Source organism: Amblyomma americanum, chromosome 1 (assembly GCF_052857255.1).
Source record: "Amblyomma americanum isolate KBUSLIRL-KWMA chromosome 1, ASM5285725v1, whole genome shotgun sequence".
In the NCBI taxonomy this organism is placed as follows: Eukaryota; Metazoa; Arthropoda; class Arachnida; order Ixodida; family Ixodidae; genus Amblyomma; species Amblyomma americanum.
In genome coordinates, this window is record NC_135497.1 from 372,880,634 (window position 1) to 372,900,708 (window position 20,075).

Here is a 20,075-nt window from a genome sequence, read left to right on the forward strand (position 1 = left end):
CGCATTTGCGCAGGTTTCTTGCTCGTAATTCGAGGTCGGTTAATTTGGAATTCCGGTTGGTTCTATCCGTCGGCTCGATTCCTGAGCAATGCCCATGCAACTATATGGTGCCGAACGTTCGCTAATTCGGACGCTGCAGGTCATTCGAACGGGCTCCTGAAGGGAGGCCGCGTCTGGGTATGACTGATGCGGCAAGATATGTTGAAATAGCACTAGTCAAAACTAAGTTCCATGCTGCGTAGTTGCGGGCACAAGCAATTCAGACGTGTGCGCCTTGGCAGGCGCGACGACGTATAAAGATGGCCCCGTTTCCGAGAACAGTCCACTGCGTAGCTTCTGTTTCACATTTTGGCTTTGCGCCAGGCTGAAGCGACGGCAGCTTGACCAGCCGACATCAATCAGGCAGCCAACCTAACCCAGCTGAGCACCGTTCCGGACACTGATTGATGCCCCCCTCCCGTCCCCCCCTTTTTTTTTCACTTGCCACTGAGCCGTTTCCTTCAATTCCATCGCTTGGTTCCGTCCTTGAGCCGGCATTTCACGCTCGCCACGTGCCGTTTGGCGTCTGTCCAATGAAGCCTCACATGCGACAATGCCACTTGTTGGGCATGACACAGTAGCCACGGAATGGAGCTCCCCCGGGTCGCACCGTGAAGGATGCGGGAGACCCTTACAATTTTGGAGAAGTTCTGCTTCGATGCTCCCTACAGTATGCGTGCAATTAAGCATTGATGGAAACGTGAAAAATAAGTCTGCCGCGCTGATCTCATCTGAAAATCGGGCAAGCGTTGCCCAGTCTTTCACCAAAAAAATTTATAATGTTATGCAAGCAGTTCTTGGCGGTTATTTGGGGTCATCCGATAATTCGGACTTTCGGATAATCCAAACATTTTTTCTAGTTTTCAGGTTACGATTGTGTCGAGAAAAAGTTCTAAAATCGCATTTGTATGCATAGATGTCAAAAAAAGCTTGTTACAATCAGTCTTGGACCATGTTAAGATGCACTTCTGACAGTTCAGACGAAAATGTCTTGTCCCTTGAAGTTTGAAGTAATGAGAGTCTAGTGCATTCTTCTGAAACTTTATGGGATGCTGAGGTCAACTCTATCCAATTATTGTACTCGGTGAAAATTTAATTTATAGTTCTTTCTGGGTGTTCCAACATTCGTCCGTTAGCAAAAAAGCCATTTATGGCTGAGAAATTTGAAATCCGTGCCGAAATTGCATCTCGCACAGTGCTGCCTGTGCGCTGCCTTTCACGGCGTAGTTTCGTTTGCATTCCTTTAGTAGCATGCACTTGCCTCTGCAGGGATGAAACTGCGTCAACAGCTGCAGTAAAACTCATGCTACCCATCATCAGCAGGATCGGAGCGTCCTCTAAACTGCCATACACATTGGTGGTTAAGCGCCGATGGGCTAGAGTGGCTTCTTTTACAGGCATGCCATCCCAGTGCTGTGCACGCTAAACTCCATGATGCGTATGCAGCCCCTGCAGTACGTTCGTTGCAGTAGAGCTTAGTCTAGTCAGGGGAGGCCAAGCCATGCCAGACGTGTAAATGGCTGGTGGCACTCGTCGCATAGGCCAGCCAGCGCAGAGTGGCATTCGCGATGGACATGTCGTGCAGGAATGCTTCCAAAATTGTGATGTGCATTGGATTCTATGGACACTACAGGGAGACTGGCGATCAACAACTTAGCAGCCAGGAAAATGCAGCACCCGAGAATATAGCAGCAGGGTTCTACTTCATCCAATAGCCGCTCGGCGGCTGCTCGGCACAGAGCTTGTGTGTCACGCTGGTGTCTTTTGCAAAGGAACTGCTGTTCTGCTTTGGCCGCCTCTCGGTGCTGTAGCAGCTTCTCGGAGCTTCTCAATGTTGGCGTTTCTCTGCCGTCTAGTCGTGAGTTACCAACACCACCTGCTATGTGACAATATTTACTTGTCAACATTTCGAAGCAGACAGTGACAAATGGTTCTTGGTTTATGTTTCACCTCATTCAAGTGTTTTGCATATCTTTGTGTCACTGGTGTCGTTCACAGCATGAGACCTGGACTGGTTTATATTAGGAGTTGGATTTCATGGATATGCTGATCCTTTGCTTATTTTTTAATTGACCAGAGGCCGGGAAACTGAGGATTACCAAAGCAAACCGCAAGTCAGGGTCATGCCTGGGTGGCGATGAGGTCTGGATCCTCTGCGAGAAAATCAACAAAAGTGAGTGCGATGTCTGGGCAATCTTGACAGCAGTGGGGCGGGGGTTGCTATTGTTGTGGCTCTACATACAGCCACAGTGGTTTTGATTTGGAATGAAATAGTTATTAGATGCCATTGAGTGGGAGACTTGTGAAGTGCTTAGTCTAGTCAAGGAACCGCAGTATGAAACACTTGCTGGGGGTATACATCAGAACTGAAGGTTGCTATGTAATGAATGTACCTTTGTGTCTTCCATTAATTTGACCCTGTCAAGACCGCGGTATTTGAATTAACTTTGGCTTTTTTGCCAAAATAGTTTGCAATTTTGAGTTGGTGTTTTGCACTTCAAACTTGTATGGGCCCAGTAGCATGATTTGTTTAGCACTAATGTGTTTGACAGCATCATTTTGGCTTTGAGGTCCTGCAAAGATAACAGCATTCAGTCCACTTGCAGTGTCCAGTGCACATGTGGGTACACACAGAATACGTAGAATCTTGCGACAGTCATAAAAACCAACCCTATTACCAGTTAAGCTGTGCATTATGTTGTCTGTGTGAGGCCCTACACTCTTTTATTTTTGCGACTTTCTTAAAACAGATGTGACACTACAGCAGGGCAGCAAATCAGCATAAATGAAACTACATCTGCTGCGTAGTGTTAGAGGTCTGCAAGCACATTGTTGTGTTACATCTGAATGTGCTCGCAGGTTCAATTTTGGCCCATAAATGTGCAGGTCATGAACACACTTGTACTGATATTTTGACACATGGTTGGAAATAATCCTGAGCCTTGACTATGCTTACCTCATAGTCCAGGTGTAGCTTTGGCACATAAATATTTTATAAATTTGTCCTTCCATGCATCATGCCCACAGTCTTTTCAGAGAGCAAGCCTGTTTTTAGAAATAAAATGGCTAGGACAGACTTACAAGGGCCTAGGTAAGCACGAGGCATTGTAGATAACTAGAGGTGGGCAGATTTCAAGGGTTAATACAGAACTAGCAAGATTTTCGTGCATTGTCTGGGTGAATAGTGGCCTTTACCATGATGTAAATGTATGGTAAGGTGGTGTTTTGTACTCACAGTGGAGGTAATGTACTGCTTTCATTTGATTTTGATTCCATTGTAGTTCTTTTCACACCCCTTGTCACTGGTTCATTCAGGCTTGCCTACAACTATGCACGAGTCCAATCCACACGGAGCAGTTAAGAAAATCCATGGGCATGGCATTAAAATTCCGCCTCTGTTGTGGCATTGTGGGACACATAATGTACCCTGCACTCATCTTTTCATTTCTTGCTGCACTCTTCAGAGGACATCCTCATCAAGTTTTTTGAGGAGGATGAAGAGACAAGAGAGAGGACTTGGGAGGCCCCAGCGACCTTCCAGGAGTCGGACGTACACTACCAGGTGAGCACACACATAATAATTGCAGCTTTGAACAATGATTATTGACATTTATTGACAAAGTGCCAGCTGCGGAGTGCACTGGCCATGGAAACAGCCACCTGTTTTTTCGGAAACATTTGCTTACTTTGGTGGTCAGTCTGTTTAAGCGTTTAGTGTGTGGGAGGCAGGAGGTATCTTTTGCCTCGGTGGCACAGTTGATGTGCAGACGTTTGTTCCTCTGGGTTTCCTACCATGCTGTTTTTGCCTGCCAGGTGGCTATAGTATTCAAGACGCCGGCATACCGAGACACCAACCTACAGCGCCAGGTGCCGGTCAAGTTCCAGCTGATCCGCAAGTCAGACAATGACTGCAGTGAACCTTTTGAGTTCACCTACCTACCCTGTGCACCCACAGGTCAGTCTGGCACGCAACCCTGATTCTGTATGCTCTTGTGCCTCTCAGTGTGGCCCAAATGCACTGCACAAGCCTGCGATGTTTCACTACGTTGATCTTTTTTTCTGTCGCCTTGCCTCCAGTTCTTGCCTCTACTTGGCTGTGCTGCACTTGCAGGTTTGTGGCGGAATGTGCACGGTACCCTAAAGCACAAGCGGCATTTTTCCTTGCATAAAGGGCTGCCAGGCAAATGCGAGTCCTGGGGGGCATTTACTTGATGTGTTGAATTAGGTTATGACATGTCCTACTTCACTTTGTGGTCAAGACCATGGCACATATTTCAGTTTTGTTTATCGCAGGAAAGGACAGTGCAGTTATCCTGTGGGGAAAAAAGGCCCACTTATGGGAAACACTGATGCACTGAGTACATGACTGGCAGTGAAGCACATGGAGCGTGACATGTAGTAAAAGAATGCTCAACGTTATTAAAGGGAAGCTGAAACGGTTTTCAAATTCCATGAAACGCTGTGGTTCGGAAGAAGGGACTTTGAAAATCATGTGTGCAAATTTTTTCTCGATTCTGTTCGCAAAATGAGCCGCAATCGCTGGTTAAAAACCCGGTGCCGACACGCCCTCTTCGCCTCCGGAAGCGCCGAATGGGGGGAAGGAACTGGCGGAAGTGACACCATTCACGGGTAGCCTGCCGGCCGTCCTGCTTTGTTTGCTGCTTTTCGGCCCGTGCTTTGGTGAACGACGGATCCATAATTTGCAAAACGTAGTTCTCAAGCCAGCTGAAGAAACGCGCTACGCAGCAACACAGTCGGTGCTGGCCGGATATCCCCGTAGATGACGTCACGACGATGCTGGCCATTCGCGGCGTTCGCTCAGCGCCCTGAGATGCTGGTGCCCGTTTTCTTCCAAAAAACAGCTTTTTGCATTTATTTCCGCCCTTTTTGAATGCGATATTCTTTTTCAGCGGACTAAAAACTATAAAATGCCGCATGGAACTCAATTTTTTTGAAAAGTGCTTCAGCTTCCCTTTAAGTTGAACACTAGTTCAAAGTCGACATAGGTGCTTTCAGTTGTTCACGTCCTGACTGTTGTGTAACTTGCGCTGAATGAGACTACACCTGCAGCATTGCTGTCATACATCTGGTTTGAATGTCAGCGGTTTGCTTTAATAAGGACTTCTCTGCTTGGCTTAACAAGCCAGCCATAGGTGCTGCACTAATAAAGCTTTTTCTGCACAGCTTAATAAGTAAGCTGCTACCTTTATATATTGTAGCTGGGGGCTAAGTGTCAGGCAAAATTTTTTAATTAACCTTCATTTATATAGTGATCAACATTGCATTCCTTTCGCTGACAGAACTACACTTATATCCTCACATAAATGTTTGGATATGTTAACTTCCCAGCTGAATTTAGATCTCAGCGTGACTAACTGGTGCTCAAAAAATGGACTTCTAATCAAATCAGCTAAGTCTGAGTTCATAAGTCTCAACTTGAGTTGATGAAGCGCGCAAAAGACAGTACACAGAGAAAGAATAACACTAGACAGGCACTGTCTCGTGTCTTTCTTTCCTGTGTGCTGTGTTTTTGTGCGCTTCATCTACTGAAGCTATGCACCAACTTGCCCCAGAACGTGTTCTACTGCATAAGTCTCAAGTTCCAAGCATGCAACCACCCATAGTCCACTTTCCATCAACTTCTATTTTATGTACCTTTCTGATCATTGTTAATTGCCTGGTGTAGAACTGCTTAATTATATAAAATTCAACATACATTCAACAGTCAACACCTACTAAAAAAACATTTTATGGGATTAGAATTCTTCTAAAGGCAAGGCATTACTTCAGTTTACATATTTTAAACACACTGTTCTATTCCTTCATTCATGGTCATTTTAATTATTTTATCATCCCTTGGGGTTACACGTATGCTTCCAACCTGTCCACACTTTTATCTAGAATCAAGCAGGCTGTATCATCACCTAGTTTAATCGTGATGCCTCTATTACCCCATTGTGCTGGCAACTTAATCTCGGTGTATTTGCCTATTGTACATTAAGTAACTTATTTTGTTCAGTGCATTCACGTGCCAGAGCTAAGTAATTATGACCCTAGGAGTGTTTCATTTCAGAACAATTTTACGCTCCAAAAAGTTGTTACTAACTATGGAATTCACATTGGTTGGGTTCTCTCTAATCAAGTTTTGGAATTCTTTGCCTTATAGTATTAAAACAGTGTCACCCTGCTTTGTTTTAGATGCAGACTTTGCTCATTCATTTCGGGCTTTTGATATTCCATGGCACCAGTTTTTAAACCTTGCTATATCTTCATATTTTTTGCTTTGTCTTTGGAATCTTCAGGTATTAGTGTTTTCATTGTTTGAATAGTTTGTAGAGACGTGCGAATATTGCAGTTTTCGAGAGCAAATCGAATGTATTAATGTGAAGAAAAAATCATCAGAATATCCACTATCCGTTCAGTGTAAAAAAAAATATCCATAAAAATAGGCAAATCTTGATGTTTTTATTTTATTTTTTCAGAACAGTGAGTGGTCTTTTGCAGTTAAAATAAACAAATCTAGACTGATTTGGCACCACACACACACAAAAAAAAACATGATGGGCATGTATACTGTTTGATTGGACATAGTAACAGCATATAATCTGTAATGTGGTCATGCAAAATGAAATGAAAGACGACGATTCGTTCAAATGTGAAAATGGTGCTGTTTGGCGCTGTTGAGCGACTGAGAGAAGTTTCGTTTTTACAGCGAGGCAGCACATGTTCAGCGGGCTAATGGTGTGGCAGGACTCCATGGTTGTCTCTGTATCGGGCTTATCTGATAACCTTTTTCGCAGCTCTCGCTAAAAAGAAGGGGTATATGAAACCATTCTGCGATAATGGTGGTAGCAGCTGCCATACTGTGTTGAGGCTCGGAGGCAGCCTTCCTATGTAGACAAGCCCCAGAACGGTCAGTTTGTTTTAGGAGCTTTTGGTCGTTAACTTCCACCCGCCTTTCAGTTCACTGTGGCCTCGTTACTTGTATTACATTCACATACTTTTTTTTTAACCTCGTTGTCCACCCTCGTGTTATAATTGTGGTCATGTTACATTTGTGGGAACATGGTATATAGCAGCTGCCTGATTTTATTTCCTTTTGCATTTCATTCCAAGAGGTCCGACTTCAGTGCTCAACTTTGTACCCTTTTCTGCATCTTTGTGCGTATTTGTAAGCATTTGTGAGTGTTGTATATCTTGAATAAACTTTTCAACATCAGAATGCCAATTTTTATATCTACCTCATTGCACCCTTGTATTATGATCACAGATCAAGAGACTGACTGCTCTAATTCAGCGTTAAGAGAGTACAAGCAGAATCTTTTTTGTGTGTGTGTGTTTGTGAAAGTTGAAAATGAGCACTGACAGTGCTTTTGTCGTCAGTTTCTCTCCTTCTAAAAAAAACCACATTTGCGGATACAATTTGCATGAGGAGCGCTCAATATGCATATCCTCTTAGGCTGTTAATTAAGTGAATAATGAAGAGGCAGAATTTATTGAGCATCCTTTGTATAATGGCTTGTTTGGCAACTGTTTCCTTACTTTGTGCAAAACAAATATTACTAATATGATCAGTATCTACAGAGCTTTGGAATTTCACATACTGCTGTGGCACCGTGCAGAATAGCAGAGCTATGAAAGCATTAAATTATCTCATGGCTTGGTAACAGTAACCTTGAATTCAGGGGTGCACTGCTGTGGTCACACACAAATGGACAAGTGTTGACTTCCAAAATTCATGCGTATGTGGCATCTCTGTGAATTACATTTCCTGTGCTCATCTGCAGTTTACGGTATAATACCAGTGAAGGCTACTTGTTCATTTTGACGCTTTGTCAACGGACCAGGCAAATACCGTCATTGAATTTGAAAAGAACTCATTGCCTAGCGTTATCAGTAGACAAGTTGGCAGTTGTTAGTGAACTCCACCACGAGGGTGTTGGTGGGAGAGGCAGAAAAGTCTGGAATTTTTCTTTATTTAATTCGTGCATTGTGTGTCCTTGCAGATGAAGATGTGCTAGTGCACAAACGGCCCAAGATGAGCCAGCAGACCATGGACGAGTCGTCGCACCTCTCTGGCATGATGGGCCCTCCCCACACCAACAGCAGCGGTGGCAGCAGCAGCAGTCCCTCCTTGTTCCTGAATGAGCCGCCCTTTAGCATGGAAACCTCTTATCCAGGTGACACACACACTAGCTTGCACGGCAGGAAGCGGTACTCTGGTGACATGCTTGTGCCTTACTCGGACCAGCACCTTGCCTGTGCCCAGGCTATGCTCAGCCTCACTGAGGACAGCTGATGGAAATGTCGCTTTAGGCTTAGAGCTCAAAGTAACCGGCACAGAGGAAGCCACTTGTGCTGGGTGCACCTTGCCTGGCTTGTTGTGGGGGGAAAGCGGTCGCGTCTGCGAACTGTTGCTTTGGATTGGGGTTCGAGGTTCTCTGTGGTGAATGTGGCATTGCCTTTTGCTAGCCACGTGATGTTGCAACAGGGCCAAGGGGCAGTTCGATGGTCAGAGGAGGGAAACTATAGTTTGTGACTGTAATTTTGATTTTCCTCATTTGATGAAAAACCAAGCGTGGTTGCTAGTGCACTGTTTCTCTCAGTGCCTCTCAGTGCCACATTCTCGGTGATGGAACAACGTACATTTGCTTTCCCTATATGTTTTGGGCTCTTTTACCAGCCAAGAACTGCTCCTGTTCCGATTCAGTTCTGTGGACCTGCTAGCTGCAAAGGAATCATGCATTACTGTCCCTCATGTAATGTCCCTCGTGGACCTTTGAGGGACAAATAAATAAAAAAAATATGAACAGACTCTTACATCACCTGGCTTGTAACATGGACCATGGACATGGAGCATGTAATCCTGGCTTGTCCTTGCTCATATTTTGCTTAAAGTGTGACATAGGTGGTGCAGTGCTTGCTTGATTCAGTCAGAATTATTTAAGTCTGCAGAGATTATGTTACCAATAGGGGTGTGCGAATATTCGAAATTTCGAATACGAATCGAATATGCTTCATATTCGGTTCGAACATATTCGTATTCGAGAAATGATATTCGTGAATTTCCGAATATTCGAAAATTCCCGAATACTCGGCAGCGATCGTATACCGCGCAGACTTTCATAAATCTGATTGTTGCAGAAGCGCAGTATCTGGGCAAATTATCTGAATATAGAGTTTAAAGCTCTAGGAAAACAATATAAAGGCCCTGTTCTTTTTCTTCTCCATCGTTTATCGCGTGGACAGATCACATTCCGATGCCACTAGGCTTGACCTTGTGCGCAATTCCGCAAGTGGCCTTTCCCACATACCATGCGTGCTGCGAACAACATGGGGGACGACCTGCTTCTAACAATTGCAGCGCGAAAGTGCATTTATTTTTTATTCTTCCGTAATATGTAATCTAATTAATGCCCACACCCATGGCATTCGTTCTGTCACCTTAACTCTCTGAGCGTCACCACCACTATCTTGTTTTGGTCAACTACGCTATGCGGGAAAGCCTACTTGAGGAATTTCACGTGAGGCTCCCGAAGGGGCGAGTCGAGGTGTCACAACAGGGCAAGCGATCCTGTAAAAATCCCGCGTATTGCATGGTGCACTGTAACCCATGCACCTCTTAAGTGGGCCTAACGGCAGGCGTGACAATGTTCGGAGGGCCCCTGTCACTAGGTAAAAAAAATAACCTGGCCGCGTAGTTTTGGTTTCTGAGCTTGGCCACTCGCCCGTTGCAATGGCAACTGTCGGCCCGCGTATTCGCCAGTAGTCCAATCTCAGCACCGTGCCGCTTTCAGACGCTGACTGACAAGTCGCTTGTCATTTCTTTTCCTTTTTCAGAAACAGTCTCGCCATTCCGACGTCAATGCACGTTCCCATCTCGCTTATCTCGCGATGTCTTCCAGCACGTCGAAACTCTTTGCTCATCACGGGATTACAGGTGTTTGCACGATAGGGCCGCCTCATAAGACTACCGCATTTTCGGTAGTTTTTTTTTTTCGGGGCCGCGGGGCATTTTATAAAACAACCTTCAAATAACCTGGGCATTTCTGTCGGTTCTTTGAACTCTGAATTAATGAGGTTTTACTTCGCTCTAAGCGGGTCAAGCCCTTCGTGTGCTTCGAGTAATGCGGCTTAAAATGCATGCGTTTGGGTCGGGACCGGAATAAATTTAAAATAAAGCGATATTTTGCCTGACCACATTACAGGTTGGATACTGTTATGCAGTTCAATAAAGTAGTATACATTTTTGCGCACATCATTTTTTTTTATACGGTGCTCAGGCAGTCTAGTTTCGTTTATTTCAGTTGCGACGGCCATACACTATTTTGAAAAAAATATGAGCAGCAATGTTTACTTGTTTATCTTTTCTGAATTTATTTTTTGTGCTGTCCAGATATTCGATATTCGATTTGATATTCGATGCCATTTTTTCTTCATATTCGTATTCGATTCGTGTTCGAAAATTTCAATATTCGCACACCCCTAGTTACCAATGTTATGTTGTTGTTACCAATAAAGTTCTCGTTATGATGATGATGCCCCAGCCGTACCCTTCGTAGCAGGTGGGCACCTGACTGGACAGTGTCCAGCCGAAGTGCAGAAAAATGTTGTGGAATGGTGGGTTCCAAAAGAGAGGGGGGGGGGGGGGGGTGAGCTTTGAACATGTTTTTTTCCCATTTTATCTACAGTAATCCCTCGTTATAACGAAATCGCGTTACTCGAAATATCGCTTTATTATAAATTTCTTCCGGTCCCGACCCAAACGCATGCATTTTAAGCTGCGTTACTCGAAGCGCACGAAGGGCTTGACAAGCTTAGAGTGAAGTGGCGAGCGGAGGCGCCGCCGCCACCGAGCGGGCGACCCTTTGCGCATGCAGTGTCAAATTAATACCGCCGACGAATTAGTCTCATGCAGCCACAGTGCCGCTGGGTACCCACCGGCAAAATTTTCAGCTTTTCCACGCGATGTCGTGATGTGGCCATTTGCTTGCGAAGTGCGGGATTTCGCTGCACGACGATGTTAGAATGACGAGCTGTGGGACCGCAGCAGCAATCATGCGCAAGTGTGGACGAGTAGTCCAGTGGCTAAAATATTTGTTTTGTAGCCCACAAGTGCTCACGGGCATTCCCGCGCGCGGCAGCCAATAGCGGCTGGCGATAAGCGGAGGCTGCAGGATAGTGCTGTCACGTTCTATTATTAAAGGCTAAGCTTAAACGACCTCCAAGTTTTTTTTTTTTTTTTTCAGAAATGTGATTGGGGGGGGGGGGGGGGGGGGGGGTCGACTTGCATTCGAGTCGACTTAAATCGTGTAAATACGGTACATACAGCACGCAAACAATTGTAGAATTAAGCAAAATTCACCGTCAATTTCCACCTCTGTGTGAAATGTGAGCATGTACAAGTCAGCTGCTTGGCCAGCAAAAGCACTGAACCTGATTTCTGTGAGCAACACAGCAGTATTTCGGTGCTATCGTGAGTCATCTTTGCGTAACTGCATTCAGCACAAGTGGCTTTCTCTTCAGCTATCAGTAGACAGATATACACATCACTTCTGCTAGCTCAAGGTGATGAGCTTGAATGTATCGTTGGTTACGGCGGTCACATTTAAGCCATCCTACATCTAGATGCACAGAAAAGATGGTGTTGGTAGCTCCCCATCATCAAGTGTCATTCTCTGTCATGATGCTGACATTGGAATGTTGTGTGTTCTTGCCTGAAGAAGTGGTTCATTGCTGAAAAAAAGCTATCACGAGCCTCTTTGCTTATTATGCACATTGCAGTCGTCTGCAATAGGTTTGCACAGGTTTACCTTGCGTTTCATTTTTGAGGTGCTAGAAGCACACTGTGTATTGTAGTATCTGAAAGCCCACTGCAAGATTGTTGTTTTTTTTTTTATTAACAAACCTGGGCTCTGCTCACCAGCGTGGTTGGGCTTTGGTTTCGATCAGCTGGGTGCAAGAAATGGCTGCCACGCATAAACTACAAACAAGAAGGTAATACTGAGTTCCAAGGGAGTTTTAAAAATGGAAGCAGCCACCACAGTTAGGCTTTCTGAATTGTCCTAAAATATTTTGTTCTACTTCAGCAGAAACTTTGGCCTGCTGTGCTGTGTGACAGATTACAGTAGAACATGGTTGGTATGTTTGATACCATACGGTACGTTTACCACCAACAGAAGGGGTGCTAAATACAAGCAAAAGTGCGGAGGCTTTTCCACAGTGCATAACTGTGATGGGGCAAGCATCTGAAAATGACTCTGATGCGCTAAGACACAAGCATACTGAGCCTGGTGGGCACGCTGCGGGAATATGATGGCAGTGGCAAAGAAGTCTGGATCCTGGCTTCTGCCACCCTTGCTGTTGGCAGGGTTGGTTCGCTGCGGGGTTCCTTGTGCACTAAAAGCAGCGAAAATGCTCATGCAAACACTAGAGAACCTCATAGTGCCTACCACCAATAAGCGCAGATCAGCATTATTAAAAAGTGAGCATCAGTGTATACTCTTGTACAGCTGCTGTGGAAAAAGGTGAGCACAAGTGACCGAAAAATAAAAAAAAGAAACTTGCAAGTGATGACTTTCTTTTGAACCTTTCGTGAGATTGAGTATTCTTGTTATTGGCATTTTTGTGAACAGTGCCATGAGTGGAGATTATTTCGCACCAGTCATGAGTCACTTCTGGTAACCTTTTTCCATTGCAGCTGTACTTCATTCTTGAGCTGCTTTTGAAATTTTAGTGGCTTTGGATCATCTGAGTCTTGCATTTTACTGGATAATATGTTTTCCCCACATCTTTGAAGTGATTTGAGTACAACAAGAAATTGTTCTTTCTTATTACTCATGTGGCACAGCCACAGTAAATGTATTGCTTCTTTACATTTAATCGAAAGGTTCGTCAGTGGTACCGTCAGTAACTTGTACTGTCAGCCTCAAATTAAACGTGAACGAGACATTTAAAATGGGAAGAGCTAGACAAGAAGATTTTATTTGAGGGAGTCTGAATACTAGCACACTTGATTTTCACTTCGATGACACGAATACCGCTCTGTGGAACATTCACAAATGTCACCTGTATTTAATTCTCCAGGAGCTATCATTTTTGTGTCCTTTTTGTGTCCAGCTACCCCGTTTGCATTTCATTTGATGCTCACTATACGTTTGTGGTTGCTGCATTTGGTTATCGCTAGCCTGTCGTGCCGTCCTTCCTTGGGCTACTTTGGTCTGTTTCTATGTTGTGAAACAGTTCTGATATTTCCAATTAGCCGTGCTAAATTTTTTGAGGAGACCGGGCCAGTAAAAAAAATGCATTAGAGTGGTTACTAGCGCTCTGGTCTTACTAGTAATTACGGGTGGCTTTCGTTTTCTCCAGACATTTGATCTCCAGTATGTTTTCAAACACACTTTTTTCTCAGAGATCTGTGTGTTAGCTTCTCGTTATTTATTGCTTATTTGTAAAGCCTTAGAATTTTGCAACCTGAGGCCATACAGAGGGTAGCTTACTACTTCACCCGCAAGGTATTTTTCGTCAAGCGAATGGGATACATGCATACTTACATGCATAAATATATATGTATATATGTGTGTGTTTACGACCTAGAGAGTATAATTTTAGAGATAAGTTTTTCTGGTAGAATATCCAGTCTGTTTCTGGTGCTGTTTTATCCGCATTCCACAGCGAGTTTTGCAGGCCCCTTCGTGTGTTTATTCACCTTTACGTAACAGCGCTTAGCGATTCTAAGGCTGCAGCCACACCCCTCTCAACTCGCCTGTGCCCCGTGAGCAGTATTGCTCATGGGGGAGAAAGATGAATGTCAGCTGTTACAGCTGGATAGGCAAGCACTGTGATAACGCATTCTCTTTCATTGTAAAATTCTAAGAGCTGCTCTGCGATACTTCTACATTTTTGTATTTAGCTCCTTTATTTTGTTTTATTTCTGGCCTTTTAAAGGCAGCTTGACCAAGTCTGTGCAGCCTGGCCTTTTCAAAAGGTTGTCTTCAACTGCATATTTTCACGAGACAGAGAAACCTTTTCTGCACCGATTAGCTTGCAGCTTAAAGGAACTTGCATGAGCTTTGTGTACCCCATGCTAAATCTGTTGGTCTTACAGAACATACCAGGAGTTTTTTTTACATCCCTTCTAGAAATATTGGCATCCATCTTTAGTTCACTGTTCTAACCCTGTCAAAAATGCCTCTGGTTGGCTTCCGGCATGAAAAAAAAACCCTCAATTCTTGTTGGTAACATGTGAAAAACTTGATACCTTGTGAGGCTTGGTAGTTGTTAGATTGTTACAGAGATAAATTTGCATTAGGCAGAGCGGCAAAACCTGAACATATGCCAAGCCTCCTTCTGCTGATCATACATGTCCTGGTTTCACTAAGCGTGCAGGTTTCATTGTACTATATTCTGGTGCAGAGAGCACAGTGCCAGTGTAATCTGTCCCATGCCTAGTTTTGCACAATGCTGATTAACGTAGCCAGTATTTTGTTGAAGGATTAAGTAGTGGATAGTTCGGTTGCAGTCATTTCAATCTTGTACATATACTGAGCACATGTCGCTTGCTGGTGTTTGTTGATGTGAGAGTGAGAGCAGCACCTTGGCATTGGGCGTGGAGACTGTGCAAGGCAGTGCAGTGGAGACATGATGGGCGTACGCACCCATAGAGAATCACAGGAATGAGGCAGACTTGTGGGTGTGTGTATGCATGCATTCGCAAACACTTCGTTTTTTGTGGAAATGCAACGTCTGCATAATTCTTTGTGTTAAGAGGGGATAGCTGCTCATCAGGCGTGCAGAGAGAAGGAGTTGCAAGTGGTGCTTCATGTTCACTTTTTTTGCACTGCAGCAATGCTTTTGGCCGCAAGCTCCTTGTTTATCCTGCGCCAGGTGTTGTGGACAAACCTTAGCTCTATCACACAGTGTAGGACATTACATTTGTCCATTCCCGACATGTGCATGTTTCATTGGAAGAGCTGCTTGCAGGGTACATAGTTTGTTGAGGGAGTGTTGCTCTTATTACGAGTGGTTGCATGTTATATCTGTGTGTTGCATTCTTCAGCATGTCGCTTTGCTATGCTATGTGCTGAAAATTTTCGTGTAAGCTTATGGATATACAGTCAAACCCTATTACAACAAAGCCGATGAGACCCACGAAAAATTTTTTTTAGGCTGAAATTTTGTCGTTGTGAAATCAGCTTGAAACAATGACAGATAAAACAGTCAGCTTTGGCAGCTTTCACCACTTTGGTGCTCCAATATCAGTGTCATGATACGATTTCCGCCATACTCTGTCGCTCTGTTGCATCGCAACCTGGTCTTGCAGATATTGCTGACTGATTGCTCAGGGCCCTACTAGGATACTTTAAGCATCCAAAAAGCAGCAGAAAAAAAAAATCACTCTTCGAACTTCTTAATTGCTAAGCAGCTGGGAGAAACGGTCGATAGTTTCCTGCATATTCTTACACTTTTATGCCATCACATCTCTCTGTATATTGGCCAATGTCATGCCATTCCTGGCAGGCAGCTGCTTTCGATGTGCTGAGTGCTTGAAAGCGGCAGCACTGCAGAATTGTCGAGTGCATGCAATTGGGCCTAGCCTGAATAGGAAAGCCATGCTACAGTGGAAAGTTGGAAAGTGCGCAACGCCAGCCATATGGAGGGCCCACTACGGGAAGGCAGAGTTGGCGAAGAAGATTAACGAGAACAGCCACTGTATTTGCAGCAAGTGGGGGTGTGCGAATAATGAAATTTTCGAATACGAATCGAATACGAATATGAAGAAAAAATGGCTTCGAATATCGAATTGAATATCGAATATCTGTTCAGTACAAAAAAAATTTCAGAAAACAATGAGCAAGCAAACATCGTTGCCCTTATTTTTTTTCAAAATAGTGTACGGTCTTTGCAACTAAAATAAACAAAACTAGACTGCCTCAGTACCATATAAAAAAACATGATGTGCACAGAAATGTATACTACTTGATTAGACAGCATAACAGTATCCAAAATGTAATGACGTCATGGAAAACAAAATCCATAAAATGACGAAGACCGGCAACAAAAAAATAACATGACTATTAAACCTCATTCATTCGGAGTTCAAGGGACCGGAAGAAATGCCCGGTTCATCCGAATGCCTTTGTTAATAAAATTGCCCCCCCCCCCCCCCCCCGCCCACGGAAAAAAAATGCTGCCGAAAATGCTGAAGATGCAGTAAGGCCTTATGAGGCGGCTCCATCGCGCTAACACCTGTAAGCCCGTGACGAGCCACCCGTTTTGGGGTGCTGGAAGAGTGCTGGAGTGCAAGCAAGGGACCGGGGAACACACACTGGCGTCGGGGCGGCGAGGCGGTTTCTAAAAAGGAAAAAGAAATAAGCCGCGCGGAGCTGGGATTGGACTATCGGCGAATGCGCGGGTCGACATTTGAAGTTGCCACGCAGCAACGGTAAAGCTCAGAAACCGAAACTACGCAGCCAGGCTATTTTTTTTTCCCTAGCGGCAGAGGCCTTCCGATTGTTGCCACGCCTGCCGTTACGCCCGCTAAAGAGGTGTGCAGGTTACAATGCACCATGCAGTAGGCGAGATTTTGACGCAATCGCTTGCCCTATTGTGACTTCCGCGCCCCTTCAGGAGGCTCCCGCGGCATTCCGCAAGTAGGCTTTTCCGCATAGCGTAGTTTACAAAACGGGATGGCGGAAGTCACGCTCGGAGAGTTATGAAGGTGACAGGACGCATTCTTCGGATGTGGGCGTTAAATATGTAACGTATTACCGAAGGATTAAAAAGAAAAGCGCGATTTCGCGTTGCGATTGCTCGAAGCGGGCCGTCGGCCATCTTGTTCGTAGCACGGGTGATATGTGGGAAAGCCCACTTGGGGAAATTATCACGAGGTGAAGCCTTGCGGCGTCGGTATGCGGTCGGTCCGTGTGATAAACGGCGGAGAAGAAAGGGGATAGCACCTCTGTATTGTTTTCCTGCAATTTTTAAGATCGCTGGCGAGTAGTCGGGAATTTTCGAATATTCGGAAATTCACGAATAACAATTTTCAAATATAAATACGAATCGAATGTCAAACATATTCGATTCACATTCGAAATTTCGAATATTCGCACACCCCTAACGGCAAGTGTTTTTTGCCAGCACTCACTTTCATGCTTAGGCTTTGAGGTACCGAGCATAGCCTTGAAGCTGGAGGTTTTTTAATATTTTCACTTTGCAACTCAAATAAGATGAGGGGAAGTGAAGCACTGGTTTGCATCGGTGATGAAAGAGTCAATGCTGTGAAGGGCTTCGTGTCATGTGTGTGGTCCTTGCCTCAAAGAACCATGCCATGTTAAAGCATTCAGGGTCTCACTCAGTTCGCTGCTTCCTTTCTTTGCACGTTAAGGAAGAAAGGCACGACTGAAACAAATTCCTCGAACCGTACCTACTACACAAGCTTGCACAGCATAGCATGTGCAGGAGCGATGCAGGCACACGTTTTCATGCATGGTGCATGATCATGCAGATCTGCAGGGTATATGAGCACTGCTAGTTGAAGTGGATACTGACTTTAATGGCTGTTTTTGGCGAAACCTAACAAGATATTAAACTCTGTAGGCATCTTTGGATGTGCAAAAATAAACGAATTGGTGGCCTTATGCTTCTTACATTGCAGAGTAAATTTTCAGGTTCACTTTTACTTTGAAAAAAATTGGTTGAAGTGGAGCCCCGCTACGAAATGGTCATTGTGGGGGGAAATTAATTGAGTTAGGTTTTATGGTTTGCTGACAGTGAATCGGAAATAATTTGTTGTAGTGGAAATTTTGTTGCAGCAGTGTTCATTGTTGTGGGGTTTGATTGTAGATATACTTTACAGCACTGCCATTGTGAACATTTCTTAACATGTCATTGTCGTTTGCTCTGTTGCAATGGCAAGTATTCTCAGTTTTGTGCCATGGATTGCAACTCCATTCGCTGTCTGCACGAAGGATATGTGATGGCTGAATGACTGCAGCAGAAAAGAAAAAGAAGGCATGACAAATTGTTTTCAGTCAGGCAGAGCAAGTAGATGAAAATTTTCCTTGTGCACACCAGCCATCACTGTGCACTACTTAAGACAGTCAAATTGAATGCTTAAAGTGCAGGTTTCCACTGGGCATGCTACTACGACATGCAGTGCATTCAGGAGTTTGGGTGAGTTGAAGTTAGATTTGAGAAAGTTTTCCAATCTGTCTTCAGTGTTAGCAATTGCGAAAACTGCTCCTATTTTGGACTTTGCCAATTTGATACACCCCAAAATATCGGCCTAGTTAATTTATTTGACGCTTCAGCAGCTTTAGGAAAAGGCTAGTCATTGCATGGCCATGCGTGTGCATGTTCTGTATGTAGTAGGTAGGGGACAGCATGACCTCACTTTCAGTGTTACATATCCTTGTGAGCAGCTACAGCTCTCTAAAAGCGCTAAAAACACCAAAGAGCAGTTAATGATATGGAAAAATAAAAAGAACGAATGCCTCTCAGTTTTATCAATCAGCACTCTGAAATGTCCAGTCCCCATTGATAAGCACACACTGGTGATTCGAGCCTAATTGAAGCGCCTCTGGATCCTTCAGCCCTGAACATTTCAACTTTTTAAGCAGTGTAACTCGCAGTTATTGAGTTGATTGTTGCAAGGTTAAAGCACCCGGGGACAGGATCGAAGCAAATTTGCTAAATTAAATGCATGGCATTACTTACCTGTCCTCATCACCTGCAGTAAGCATTGCTTTTCCAGGTGTGGTATGAGTCGTGGTTTCTTCATCTCATGCGTTGTCTTAGTCCAAAACAGGGTTCTTGTCACTTAGAATGACAGGGTGTTCGGCAGGAGTGCTTCTGTGCTCGTAGAAGCCTATTTTTCTTTGGGGCAGGGATCTCTGGCTTTCATTTGGCAGACTGGTGTGCACAGTTCACATCTAATTTGCGATGTTTGCGTGTGGGTCTTCCAGTAGGCTGTTAGAGCTTGTTTCCTGGCTCTCATCATTTCAGTCAACATGTAATGAGTGCTGCCCTTCGTGGTGGTTGCTTATAGGCTTAAAGGGACACAGAGGAGAACCCTATCAAATTTTTTTGTTAGCAAAATCTGATAGTTTGGCATTTTGTGGCTTTGTTTCCGCTTGTCCGGGAGCGAAAGATGCATTTATTTCACAGAAATTTGAATTCGAAGTTGAAAAAGTTTTTCCCGCCGCTCCAATTCAAACTCGAGAACTCTTATAACGTCACGGAGAACTCTCATGACGTCACATGACGGAGTGACGTGAAACATGACGTAAACGGAGACTCCGTGATTTCTGGTGGCTAGCGGTGCGGTCTAGCAGCTCCCGAAATGAAAGCTACCGCCGCTGCATGTTGAAGGCATCTATCGGGGGTCGCTATAAAGAACGGAGGTAGCCTAAAAACAGTGAAGAGGAAACTAGGCATAGGTAAAAACCAGATGTATGCATTAAGAGACAAGCAGAGCAATGTCATTAGCAATATGGATAAGATAGTTAACGTAGCCGAAGAGTTCTACACCGACCTGTACAGTAGCCAATGCAATCAGAGCGCTAATGAGAAAGACAGCAGTGCACAGCAATGCGTCATCCCGCCAGTAACGAAAGATGAAGTAAAGAAAGCCTTAGAAGCAATGAAAAGGGGAAAAGCAGCTGGGGAGGATCAGGTAACAGCAGATCTGTTAAAGGATGGAGGGGACATCATGCTAGAAAAACTAGCCACACTGTATACGCAGTGCCTTATGACCTCAACTGTACCAGAAGCTTGGAAGAATGCAAACATCATCTTAATTCATAAGAAGGGAGACGCCAAGGACTTGAAAAATTACAGGCCGATCAGCTTACTATCCGTTGCCTACAAAGTATTTACTAAGGTAATCGCTAATAGAGTCAGGGCAACGTTAGACTTTAATCAACCAAATGATCAGGCAGGCTTTCGTAAAGGATATTCTACAATAGATCATATTCACACTATCAATCAGGTGATAGAGAAATGCGCAGAATATAACCAACCTCTATATATAGCTT

The 20,075-nt window shown here is 44.4% G+C and overlaps 1 protein-coding gene across 6 annotated transcripts in view; it reads left to right on the forward strand.

Annotated features, from left to right (window-relative positions):
• Rel (nuclear factor NF-kappa-B family member relish) overlaps window positions 1-20,075 on the forward strand; it is a 139,480-nt gene that overhangs the window by 60,820 nt on the left and 58,585 nt on the right. For all 6 annotated transcript variants that reach the window (XM_077650106.1, XM_077650108.1, XM_077650107.1 and 3 more), the window contains exons 7-10: window positions 2,117-2,212; window positions 3,504-3,601; window positions 3,853-3,994; window positions 8,046-8,219. In XM_077650106.1, coding sequence (XP_077506232.1) covers window positions 2,117-2,212; window positions 3,504-3,601; window positions 3,853-3,994; window positions 8,046-8,219 — 510 coding nt within the window. The remainder of the gene's footprint in view (window positions 1-2,116; window positions 2,213-3,503; window positions 3,602-3,852; window positions 3,995-8,045; window positions 8,220-20,075) is intronic.